This window comes from Anas platyrhynchos, chromosome 4 (genome assembly GCF_047663525.1).
Source record: "Anas platyrhynchos isolate ZD024472 breed Pekin duck chromosome 4, IASCAAS_PekinDuck_T2T, whole genome shotgun sequence".
In the NCBI taxonomy this organism is placed as follows: domain Eukaryota; kingdom Metazoa; phylum Chordata; class Aves; order Anseriformes; family Anatidae; genus Anas; species Anas platyrhynchos.
This window is the reverse complement of record NC_092590.1, coordinates 48300366-48312993: the sequence shown is the minus strand read 5'-3', so window position 1 is coordinate 48312993 and position 12628 is coordinate 48300366. Positions and strand designations below refer to the sequence as shown.

The 12628-nt window shown below is 41.6% G+C and overlaps 1 protein-coding gene across 12 annotated transcripts in view; it reads right to left on the bottom strand.

The window, feature by feature from the left end:
* MAPK10 (mitogen-activated protein kinase 10) overlaps positions 1-12628 on the bottom strand; it is a 143915-nt gene that overhangs the window by 22659 nt on the left and 108628 nt on the right. For 11 of the 12 annotated variants that reach the window (XM_038178181.2, XM_038178177.2, XM_038178179.2 and 8 more), the window contains 2 exons: positions 11555-11720; positions 8423-8494 (listed from right to left, as the gene is read on the bottom strand). In XM_038178181.2, coding sequence (XP_038034109.1) covers positions 8423-8494; positions 11555-11720 — 238 coding nt within the window. Of the gene's footprint in view, positions 1-4375; positions 4448-8422; positions 8495-11554; positions 11721-12628 lie in introns of all 12 variants that reach the window. The other variant, XM_038178188.2, reaches the window with a different exon arrangement.

Sequence of the window (12628 nt, the reverse complement as noted above, 5' to 3'; positions counted from 1 at the left end):
GTCAAAAACCTCATGGAAGTGCCTGATAAGTTTTTTTCCCTGAATGTGCAGGTTTCACCAATGAAAACTGACTGCATTGCTTAGGATCCAGGTTTTTGGTGCACCCAACTTGTCAAATTAGAATAATTACCCTGAGCAGCTCTGTATTTCTTCCTCTGACACCAAACTGTACCAACAAATGCAAAGCTGATAGCTCAATCCACTTTTACCTTTGAAATTGGAATTCTCTCTCAGTCCCCTAACTCAAGAAAATCAACCAAGCAACTTCACTGTGGGATACATCAGTGCCAGACATCTATTTTTCCCCACAGCCCTGTAATTTACAAACAGATGTCAACACAATTTACAGTAAACACAGAAGAAATACAAAGTGGTAACATTTGACAAGACAAAAAATATGGGGTATTTTCTGTGACAAGGTGAATGCTTTGAGAAGAATGGGGTATTTGTGAAAAATAGACCATAAAAGAAAACATTTTGCAACTTAAAAGAGGAGTAATCACTATTTATGTACTACAATAGAGCATATGAAAATAAAAATTGCATGTAGCGCACAAGTAAAACGACTTCAAAAAACCACCACTGATTATTTGGTAGCGATGTTGGCTGTGCAGCTGTCATTAACCCTGTGGATGGATATACATGTTGACACCTTGATTACAATTTTTGACTACTTTTTTTTTTAGCTGACACTTCATTGCATTGCAGAGAATGTTAGCTTATGTAACAAAAAGTAAATCAATGCTTAGTGGAGAGTATAGATACTGCAGAGTAGGAGTGCAATCTTGCCCTTGGTAAGTATCACCATTTCCCTTGGGGACTTGGCATCACCCTTGCAGTATCTGCTCTGACTACTCTGGGCCATAACAAAGTTTCTGTATCATGTCATGCACTTATGTTCTAGTAATGTGCACAGCTGATGATCGAGTACCTAACCTAGGAGTATAAACATCAGCATTACTAAATACCTTCTAAATGAACCGTGAAACCATGTGTAAAAACCTTCTGCCTAAATCTGTGTGACACATGTAACGTGACTGCAGTTACAGGATAAGGCTCCGTAAGTGATAGCTTGGGTGGCCATCTCCGAATTCATCACACTATATTACTTCTCTCCACTTAATGTCTTATTTCCTTGTAAGCATTCCCAAATACCAAATACAGAATTCAAAGGCACATCCTTCCTAACCTGTCCAAAATGCATTCAGCAAGTGAAGAAATAAATGCGTCTAACCATGCCTCACCAAACACGCAGCTCACCAAATAGAGAGGACTAAGGCAACTACTTAACTCCTTCAAGTCATTTATGCAGTGGGGTATGAGAAGACAAGCAGACAACCCTGAGTGGAACTCGTGGAGTTAAGAGTCAGCTCACCAGCACAATCAGCTTTTGAAACTGATCCTGAGCCAGCGCAACAAACCAGGTTGCCTTTCTGCCCTTGCTTGAGGCAAAAGTGTATCCAAGCTTCATCATAACAGTTTCTCTGTAAGCAGAACTACTGCCCCTCAACCTTGGAAAGAAATTTTGTTTAACATTTAAAAAGATAAAAAGCTTTAGCTCACATTAGACTACATCATGCCCATACACCAGAGTGGGTAGAGAAGTATCAGAATTCCAGTGATCAGTCAAGGCCCATGGGACTTTTGACACTTCAAAGCATTCACTCAGGAGTTTACACAAAAAGAATGGCATCTGACTTCTGTTCTCAGCTCCACCCGAGCCATTTCAGTGAATTCAGATGGATTATAGGAGCAGAGAAGAGCTGCAACTTAGCGGAGCACTCGGTTCTGCGCTTATTCCAAGACATTTCCTATTTTTCTCCCTGTGTATTTTCTGTAGCCATCTGAGATTGCTGCATTTTGCTATAAAAGTTTTTCAGTTGGGTGAATGGACCATTTAGGTCTGGAAACAGAAATGGTATCAAATGATCTATACCCCCCAACTGCTGGAAAATGGCAAACTGTTCATTTTGAAGTCAGCTATATGACTGACAAGCCGTTTCTCATGAATATTCAATCCTGATTCAAAAACACTTTTCACAGTTATGTATGCATAAAAATGGACACAAATGGGCATTAAACACTTCAAATCAAAGCGTGGTTGTGAAATAAAGCACTTGTGCGAAGAAAAAACACAAGCTGCTGATACATTTTGATCCTCTGCCAGTCCTAACCCATTTTACACACATTTTATGTAGAAGAGGAAGGGATTTTTTTTGTTGTTTGTGGTGGTTTTAAGAATCAGATTCATATTTATTTTTGCTCCTTCGACACTTGAATACATATCTAAGTATGCTGCCCCCAAGCTGCCAGGGCTCATAATTCCTTGCTGACGGAATTAGACAGCTGCCCAACCCCATCACACGTCTGAAGGAAAATAACTCACAACCACGACTTTTACAGAAATGGCAATTATCTTCTTTGCAGGCTGTAGAAAGATGACAGCACGGTGGTCCATCTCAACCTGCTGCTGGTTAGGGCACAGGAGGAAGTGGCTGATTCAGGGCAGGGTGCTCAGCATCGCTCCCCGGGCCGGCAAATAAATGCTAATGGAACCGCAGAAGAAAAGCCGAGCAGTGCATAAAGCGCTGTGCAAATTTAGCAACACATTATAAATACAACTGAAGAACGTGAACTCAATTATAGAACAATGCCAAACACATCGGCAGCTGCTAATGCCGATTTCTGTGGGGTTACTGCAGTATTAAACTGTATGTAATGGTTTAATTATAGAGGCTTTGGGTGATTTCTTTTTAATAAGTACGCAGCTGTGTGAAATGAAGCTGTTTTTAAAGCACTACATGGGACACGTTCAATTCCTTTTGCACTTATTTGGGGATTTCTTTAAACGGTATCTTACAGAACCTCAGCCTATTAACCTAAAACCAGCACTGAGCTACAGTGGCCCCCCCCCCTTACCTTTATCACTCCATATTCACAGAAAACACAAGCACAGCCTGGGCCAAATCGTCACAAATAAGTGCTAATGAGTTACATTAACACTTAGAAGTTAAAGGTTTTCTTTCACACATGCAGATGAGCTGTGCTTCCCATCACTTGAAAACTCTGGGGAGCTGGAGCGTTAATTTCAGTGCGATGCCACTTTGTGCAAAACTCAGAGTATTATATTGGACAAGGCTGTGAAAATATCATTGCCTACTTTCATTTATTTTCCGCTCTTTAGATATTACCTTTTCATGTTGTAATCAGCATATTGAACCCTTTAAAGGGTGAATGAGGCCACAAGTGAAGTGCGAAATTGAATTAGTAAGTAACACTACACGCATACACAAGCATACATACACACAAACACACATGCTTTCAGAGAAAGTTGCATTAAAAATGAGCAGTGCCTGAAAACTCCTTTGTCACCTACTGAACTACAGGGTTTAATCAGAGGGAAACGTGGTGTGCAGGCCATGGTCAGTTCTCATCTGTGAAGGCCACGGAGCACGAGTCACTGGCTTCAGATGTGCATAGTCCTGGTGCTTGTGCTCCCAGCAGGAACCACTTTGACCAGCTGATTGATAGATAACAAAGTTCCTATCGAGGTTTTCCTAAAGCATCCAATCAAAGAAGTGTGATGGCTGTCTCGGGCCTGAGTGCAAATGGTCTCTACGGAAAATTATACATACCGAGTCTGCTTGGAGCGCTGGGCCACTGATGTAAAATGTTTTGTCTATAGACCATCGCTTCTTGATGTCCAAAACATGTTCTGATTTCACTTAATGGCTACAAGACTTAGATAAAAGGATGAGTGAAGTCCTTTAGAAAAGTTTCTGATGAAGCTCCTAGCCTTTTGAGTCATACAACTGCTACAAATCTAAGGGATAATTTTAGTGATGGGAGGCAGAAGAAATCCCCAACATGAGGCCATTTCCTGCTTCCCTACCTCAACACAACACTTGTGCAGCTAAGACAAGCAAGGCCTGAGTTCATCCTACCTTCTTCCTAAATTGAAGGACGTCTCCCATATCATGCTGAGGCAAATGGCCACTCATGCCTACACTGGCATGACCTGAACTTACAAAGACTCATTTATGAAGCAAGAAACCCTGTAATTAATGAACAGACATTTATAACACAACAGAACTAGAAACAACTGGTCACTGGCTGCTATCAGCAGGAAGCACTTCTGACCAACTGTGCAGGATGTTTTCCCTCTCCGTAGGCTATACTCACTGCGCTCTGCAGGTAAGGCTTTTACTGAGAGATGTAATGGGTTATTGACATTGTGGCTTGCAAGGATTTCGCAGTGGGACTTTCAATCCAGCTTGTTAGATGCAGTACAAATGGACTAGTCTGGCATGCAGGAGCTGGAGGGAAAAGGGTCACAAGTACCTACTGAGGCCAAATCGGCTGCTGGGAAGGATACGATCAGTGCCAGGAAACAACACAGCACCTTTAATCATTTCTCCCATGATGCACCCTACTGACCACATGTCAACTGAAAACAAAAATGAAATGAAGGTAAACAAGAAAACAGAAACAGAACAACAAATAAATGAGAAGACTTCTCCAATCCTGCCACCGCAGCGCAGGGCCTGCAGCCCGCCTGCCTCGTGCCCTCCGCGACGCATTCCTGCTCCTGCTCGCGCCTTGCGTGGCAGCGCAGCAGGTCTGAGAAAAATCGACTCCACCAGCTTTCGTTACCCCAGCGTGGATGCAAGACAATGAGAATTAAATGCAGAAAACCAAATGAGACCCGCAGCTGGCTACTGTGTCAAAAGAACAGTCATAATTAAAATTCACCAATTAATTGTCTTCTTTAAGTTTTCATTTGCATTCATTACCTAGGTTTCTACTGCTTTGTACTGTAAATGAATGCTGGTCTTTGCGTTTAGTGAGGATATGCAAATTGCTTTTCCTTTATCCCTTCAGCTACTGAGATCCGTGCGTATTTTCAGAAGCTGAGCTGGCAGCAGCCACAAAGGAACCCTGGGTCCCCAGGAAGACACATCCACCAATTATTCAGGGGTGGGAACAGAATGTGTTGAGGTTACTCAACTACCATTATGCTTGCTTTGAGCCTGCTGGCTCACTTCCACGGGATCTCAGTGCAGCCATCAGTCCATCAGAGACAGGGGTCTTGAGAATCTCCTAAGATTTCTGTTCGACGTGGTAGGAAATGCCAATTTCTAAACAGGACAGTTGAGACAGAAAAGCACTGAGCCATACCTTCTGTACTGAAATTCAGAGCAAATCGGGGGACTGTTTACCTGGTACAGAGAAGAGCAGTTCAGCTGGATTAAAACAAAGCTAACCACAATTTACACCAGATGAAAATCAAACTCCTTCTGTCCAGTGTCACATTGAACTGGTGTTTTCCCCAGCACCAATACCATGAAACCACATTACCTCTGCTGTCCTTGCTCTATGATTAAACCATAGGGCATGGAAGCATAAAAAGGGACAGCCTGGTCTCTCAGGGCCAGAAGCTGCGGGGAAAAATGAAAGCGTCATGCTGCTTGGTTAAATTTACTCCTGCAATTTTACATTGAGCAACAGTTGAAAGGTGATTTGATTTTGAATGCAAATGTCCTATCTGTGGCAATCTACATGCCTGGTTTAAGGCTCCCTGTTGCTTTACTTAGCATATGAAAAGCTTAATCACTACAAAATAAATCAATAAATAAGTAGAGAAATAAATAAAAGGCTACTTGTTAGGAAGCAATAAGCAAACCTAGAGATGCAAATTATTGCTGCTTTCATCACAAGCTAAATGGCATGCAAAATATCAGGAGAAGATAGAGCAAGCAGTTGTTTGTTCATCTGTTATTAACCCCTTTTCAATGTCAGAGGCTGCCTTCGGACGTTACTGCTCTGTGCTGTGGTCAACAACGCACAACTGGAAGTTTGCTCAGTGACTCGCTGAACAGAAACCTCTGCAGAGTGGATAGTATTCCTCTACTTGATTCCTCAGGCTTTGGGAAGGGACTTTGAAAACACCCAACTTGGAAGCAGTAAAGATGAACATCTGAATATATCCAATATCTGAAGAGAAAAAAAAACACCTCTGCCTTCTTGCTCGTCCCCCTGAGCCACTTAGAAATAAGTCAAATTAGAGCCCTTTTCTTGAACTGCAGTTAGCTGGAGGCCAGGGGGTTTGTTACAAGGCATGCACAGCAGTGATCATCAGCAGCCCCAGTGAAGGCTTTGAGACTGCTGTGCAATGCTCTGCGAGCCTCAGCCCGGTGTTTCATGAAGTCCAGCATAAAGCCAGACGGACTCTGAGTCATTTCAGTATTGCATGCATCAGAAAAACAACCCACCCAAAATCTCAGAATATTTGCACTCAATTCCAAACCGCTGAAAATTTCCATTAGTTCAGGATTTTTCCCAAAAGCAAGATATTCAAAAAGGCTGGTGATGTTCCACCACCACAAGGAATATCTCCAAACTTCAAACAAATGCACACTGATTCATTGCCATGTAGAGATCTGCACAGCTCCAGGTACAACTCCACTTTTAGCAACTATTTGCCTTGAGGTTTTAAGATCACTTGAAAATGACCATTAATGAATTAAATTCACAACTTTTCACCTGAGTCTTTGAAGTAAAATTGTTGAATTTGGGCAGCCCGTGATGGGAAGCCCTCTCTCCAAGTACTTGTGACATGGATTACCAGGAGTGGTGAATTTTTATCCCTGCCCCAATCTCTACAAACTAGGCTGCTGCCCAAAGCTGTTCTGAAGTTAATGGCAAAACACAACATTTTTTTTTTTTTTTTTTTAATCAGCCTGCCTGAGTGCTTACACATACTTCAAAATACAAGCACATTTTCCAAGGACACCAAACACCCCCCTGCCTTTGCCATCTTGAATAAATGGCCCTGTAACCTCCTTCTGCACCACCTCTGGGACTTCACAAAAGACTATGAAAGGGAGCCCAGATGGAATAACCACAGTTGCTCTCGCTAGGGCTCCTGTTGAAGATGGCTCTTCAGAGCTGTACAGGCAGCTCCAGCTTGCATTCAGTGAAATCATGGCATTCTGAGTAAAATTCAAGAAATGTGCTGCAGGAAACTCTGGAGGCCAGAGACACAGGCACAGCTGAATGGGCTTTGCAGTCCTCCCCATCCTCATGGGCTAGCTCTCAGGTCCTTCACCTGCTCTCTGTCCAGGCTGTTTGCCCAGGGAAAGGAGCAATAGATTATCTCCACTGTAGCTGCTGGGACCCACTCCAAATGCCACACACGTTACAGACAGCATGGGGGTCTTATACCTCCAGTTCTGCATCTATCCTTTGGTAAAACCTAGCTGCAGCTTCACCTGGCCACTGGGCCGAGCTCCATTTTCAGGGAAAGTCGGCAGAGCTGAAAATAGGACAGGCGGGACCTAACTCTGTCAAACACTACAGAGTTCACTCGAGAGCCAGAAAAAAAATATTAATTAGTTCCATGACTCTGTGTCTATAGAAACTGGATTTTCTCCACACCAACTGCCAGTGTCTGCTGATGCCAGATTTTCACGGTGTCTTTCTGCCAGCCTGCTGCAAATAATCTTTTTGTTTCTGAACATGGAAAAACCATGTCACGTTGCTACATTTTATTCTGATAGGCAAAATGCACACTCCCTACACTCCCCAGCCATCACCAGCAGATTGTCTGGCTTAGCCTGCGATAAAGCGAGGGCTAAGTACACACCTCCTCTTTGTTTTCATTTTCTAATATTGCTTTCACCACCTTAAAAGTGGTAAAAATAATATCACCTAAGATGAAAAGAACAAGATGGAAGGGAAACAGAGTTAAACTTATGACACAGAGCTCATGCAAGTAAAGGAAAGTCCATTTTTACATTAAGAATGTCTTATTTCCATTCAACCTGGAAGCCACACCAGATATACGGTTGCTTTATACTGTGAGTCAAATTCTTTGTTTTAAAGAAAAAGGTTGTATTGACTCAGTTCTGAGCCCATACAGCACTGAGATGAATCCAAATCCATGATGCATTAGCAAGCAAAAGATTATGATGTCACCACAAATGTTATGAAGTCGCTAATTCCAAAACATTAACGCAGAAAAACAGGTTTACAGGAACCAGATGGGCCAAATTAGGATTTTTTTTTTTTTTTTGGTATCATATTTTTCCTTTGAAGAGTAGTAAGTAAAACTGTTAGTGTGCTATCATAATGCTTGTATTCTATACTGTATATTAGTATCACATCAGAACTACGTGAAGTGGAATGACTGTGGGTTTTAAAACAAGGTAACTGATTTGTGTGAAATAATTCTGTGCATCTGTTTTTCATTTTCAATTTTGTCCGTATCAGTAGTGCGCTGTTTCTGTTTACTCGTACCTCTGGGACTCAATTTCTTGCTTCTATCTTTACAGTCCTGGTATATTCATTACAAGGAAAAGGGGAAGGGGTGGAAGAGAGGAACAAATAATAGGTGAAGCTGTAGCAAATGGCACAAGGATACAGTCCCTTCCTGGAAAGAGGATTTTGTGGCGAACCATTTCTCCCATAATGCATCCCACAGACCATATATCCACTAGAACAGCAGAGATAGGGAAGTGAAGAAGAAGGAAAAAAAGCAAAGTTAACTATGACATTTTATTCCTAAAGAAGGGGAAAAAGAACAGGGTGATCAGAACAGTTCAGTTTGTTTTGTTGCTGTTTTTTTTTTTTCTTTCCCCACATCTCACCTGAAGCCAAAATGATTAAGTAAAAGCTGTGTCAGTCAGCCTGATGGCAGTGAGCAACAATGGTGCAAAATGTTTAAAATTGACATTGCTGGAAAAAGCTAGCAAGTAAAGCAAAAACTGCACAGACCCATGGTTTACACTGAGTTTACAGTGGGAAAAAAATATTATTATTATTATTATTTTTTAACTTAAAAAGCACAAAACACCCCAGACAATGATCGTCTGGAAGAAACCCCCCCTGCAGCAAGGCAGTTTATAGGCTGTGTCCTGCAGGAATGAGTCTCCCTGCAGCACTACACAAGAGGTCCCAAAGAGAAGCACTCACTCAGGTAAAGGCCGCATGGATAAATACCATCCTTGAGGGTTAGCTACAAGTCCTGCTTTGGGGTCAGAAGCCATGACGTCCTGTCTCTATGTGCCTATCTGTGTGTGTGTCTGGCTGTACCTACATACCAACAAAGAACCACAGAGTGACACTTCCTGATCCTCCCTGCAGCTTTTAGATGCAGTAAGTGTGGTTACCTGTTTGACTCGGGTGGGGTTGGATTTTTTTTTGCCTCTCAAGCCTTACAAGAAAAAAGGCTAGATAGATGACACTATGCACAGAAGAGACCTTGAGCCAATGTGAAGGGGAAAACCTGCTTTAAAATGCTTTAAAAAACCATGTCTCTCTGCTTCGAATCCTCACTTTGTAGTCATGTTCAAACTACATAGCCAGTTTCTTCTCTTTTTCTTCCCCCTTTTTAACCTTCAAAAGCTATCCAAAACAAACCAAAGAAACAAACAAACAACTCATTGTTTTGGTACAACAAAATAAAGGTGAAATGCTCCATTTGGGAAAAGGAGGGTAGAGGTATCAGGGGCACAGGACAGCAGGAGCATGCCTGAGGCGGTGGCAGTTTTCTTCTGAGTGATGGTTTTGGGACCTTCCACAGGAAGCGCAGCAAACTGGTGATAATTATGCATCTTTAGCCAACCAAGTGCAGAAAGAAAATGAAAGCAGTGAACAGTCCTTACACAGGCAATGTACGTAGGAAGGAGAAAAAATAAGGGAGCTTCAGTAATGTGGCAGCACAGGCCAGGGCAGGGAAACACAGACCAAGCCTTTCTGTTGCCTTCCCTGGGAGCTGGATGAGAGCCTCCAAGCAGACCAGCTCCTCAGACAGCTGACCTTCGTTTTCAAATGTTTTGCTTTCTTTCTCTGTTGACTTCATTTTCACTTAGCACAATTAAGACAAGACCATTCATCCTGAGCCAGATTCACTGACCAGGAGAGTCAAAGGAGGCCTCTCTGTTAACTTCCAGGGACATTTGAGCAGGACCTTTACATGTGGCAAACATTCTTAGTATCTTCCCAGCTGTGCACTTCATCACAGAACTGTCTCTACCTTTTTCTTAGTGTCATTTTAATCATGTGAAAACTGAGTGCCTTCTCTGTCGTTTTAGGGACAATTATAACAAGAAAGATAATCATATGTTTGGAAAGAAAGAGAAAGCAAAATAATTCATTTCACAACAGAAGAAACTAGATATTTGAAGTAAAGAGCAATGTAAAGCATGCTGAGCCTAGATCAAATTTATAATGACACACATCAAAATACTTCAAGAAACTTTACTCCTCTTTAATATATTATTCTGTATGGTTAGTATCCACCCAGTAACTGTCACCTTTGTAGATTTTCGTGTGAGAATCTGTACTGTAAATTCACAAACATTACTATTAATACAAAGGCTACCCAATTTTGGCAGAAGTTTTGTGAGTATGCCTGTGTTCTTGTTCAAGTCACAGAATCAGCTCCGAAGATCAGTTTCACTGCTCTTCACAAAATGCTGTTGGCTGTTAGTCAAAGTTTTCCTGTGGGTTAGCCTCTTAAAATGAATTAAATAGGAGTCTTTTAAATAAATTCCTGGTCTTGACATTTGCTGTTTTACCCAAGCATTTGTCATTGAAAAGTCTATCATACCGCAAAGTGGTAGCTTTTGACAGCAGAATCTGTATCACAGCAGATTTTTCTCCACTCCATGCATTATCCCTTCCTTTCCTGCCTTGTTTACCTGATACTCGGATTAGGTACAAATGAGAATCGTTTTTAAAGTTTTTCCTCCATCCTTTGTGAAAGTGGACTTGACACTACTTGCTTCTTTATAGTGTGTACTGCCTACCTGCTTTTCACTAAGTTTCCAGGGACTGAGAGGTATCCAGATCCCACACAGACTATTCAGAGCAAAACCCTATTTACATCTAGAGAGATTACATACCAATGCATTTTTTTGTTTTGTTTTGGTTTCGTTTTAGCTTCATCTTTTTTCTCTCCTTTCCAACTCTACTTTTCATTAAAAAGAGACACAAAACGCAGAATTTATATCTAGGTTTTCTCCAGATGAAACCTGTTAGCAGAAACTGGGACTTTAGTTAAACCTATCATACAGGCAGAAATGGCTCTTGAAATTCATATCTGATTAGTTTTGTAGAAACTGTGGAATGCCTAGGATTCCCTATTTTAGCTTTTACCTCTCTTCTTCCTGCCTTGAACAATTCAAAGACCCAGATCCAATTACTTCGTTCAGCAATCCCCCTTGTTCACACCCTGTTTCATAGCCACAGAAACCAAATGCATTTTGCTCAGAAAGGGCTGATTGTCTTTGACAAATTCAATGATAACTATGACCAGGTTTCCCACTATTCTTCTGTCCCACGCCAATATCTCCACCAATATTACTCTGCAAATACAGTCAGTAGCTGCAGTACCCAACACTAAGAAACTGCTCCAAATCACCTGCCTTTTAAATTCAAGATGTTATTTATTGTTACATTTTCTTTTTCTCCTTCTGGTGCCCCTTACAGTTGTGAAGACAGACCTTACACTTCAGATCCCACTGCACTTGCTATGAAATTGCAGCCCTACCGTTCTCCTTGTAGCCCATTCCCAAGATGACCTCTGGTGCTCTGTAGTAACGTGTCACCACATACGGAGTCATCATGAAGCTCGTGCCTGCAGTCCGGGCCAGTCCAAAATCCAAAATCTTCAACGTGCAGTCAGATTTTACCACGATATTACTTGGTTTTAAATCCTGAAAAGATAGTGAGAAGAGGTATGACTGCACTTCATAAAGCTAGCCACAGCAGTGATCTGCACTGATATTTTAGGTCATCCTTGAAATATTAATTTACTCTCTGACACCAATAGTTACAATCACAAATCACTTGCAGGTACATGGTAAAATCTTGCTACTGTTTCTCTCAACATCCTTCACAGGGGTTGCTAGTGTGGCATATTCGGAGGCTTTAGTTGGATGGTGGGAGCTTACTAGAGTTAAATTCCAACTGTATATGTGGAGTTACCTTACTGTTTGATTTATATTAATTTTTCAATTCATCCTTTCCCAGAAGACTATCCTGAAGCTAGGTCTATCACCCTTCTGCATCTTTTATGCCAAGAAAGGAGACCTTGGTTTACAGTTAAACAATGTTCATCTTGGAACACATTTTATTAGCCCTTCTTCTCTTCCTTTCATAAGGGAAGAGAAATATTTTCTCATCTGTTTTTTAAACTGGGGAACAAAAATTAGTAAAAGCACGTTTTAATAAAGAATGAGGATATTTTTAATCCACTGAGTATTGCCTCCTGCTCGCAGTCACATGAACTGTTCCCTCTGTTGTCAACAGGCACGGGTAGAGAACTCTGGCATTCACAGCCGGGTGCTCTGCCCTTAGCAGACACCATGCTCTGAGGTAGAGAAGTAAAATGAGAGGATGCATTTAATACACACTTCACAGCCTTTTCATTCATTTTAGTGAATGTAAATCATGTTTAATATTAATTCCATATGTTCTGCCTGCTCTCTGTGGAGCTTGATCTGACTTGTATGACATTGAGCTGGATCTTGATCATACTTATGTGACGTGATGACACATACGACTTGTACAACACCAATTCAGATAGTCTGAATGCCATGCATGCATGTTAGGATGCAGACAG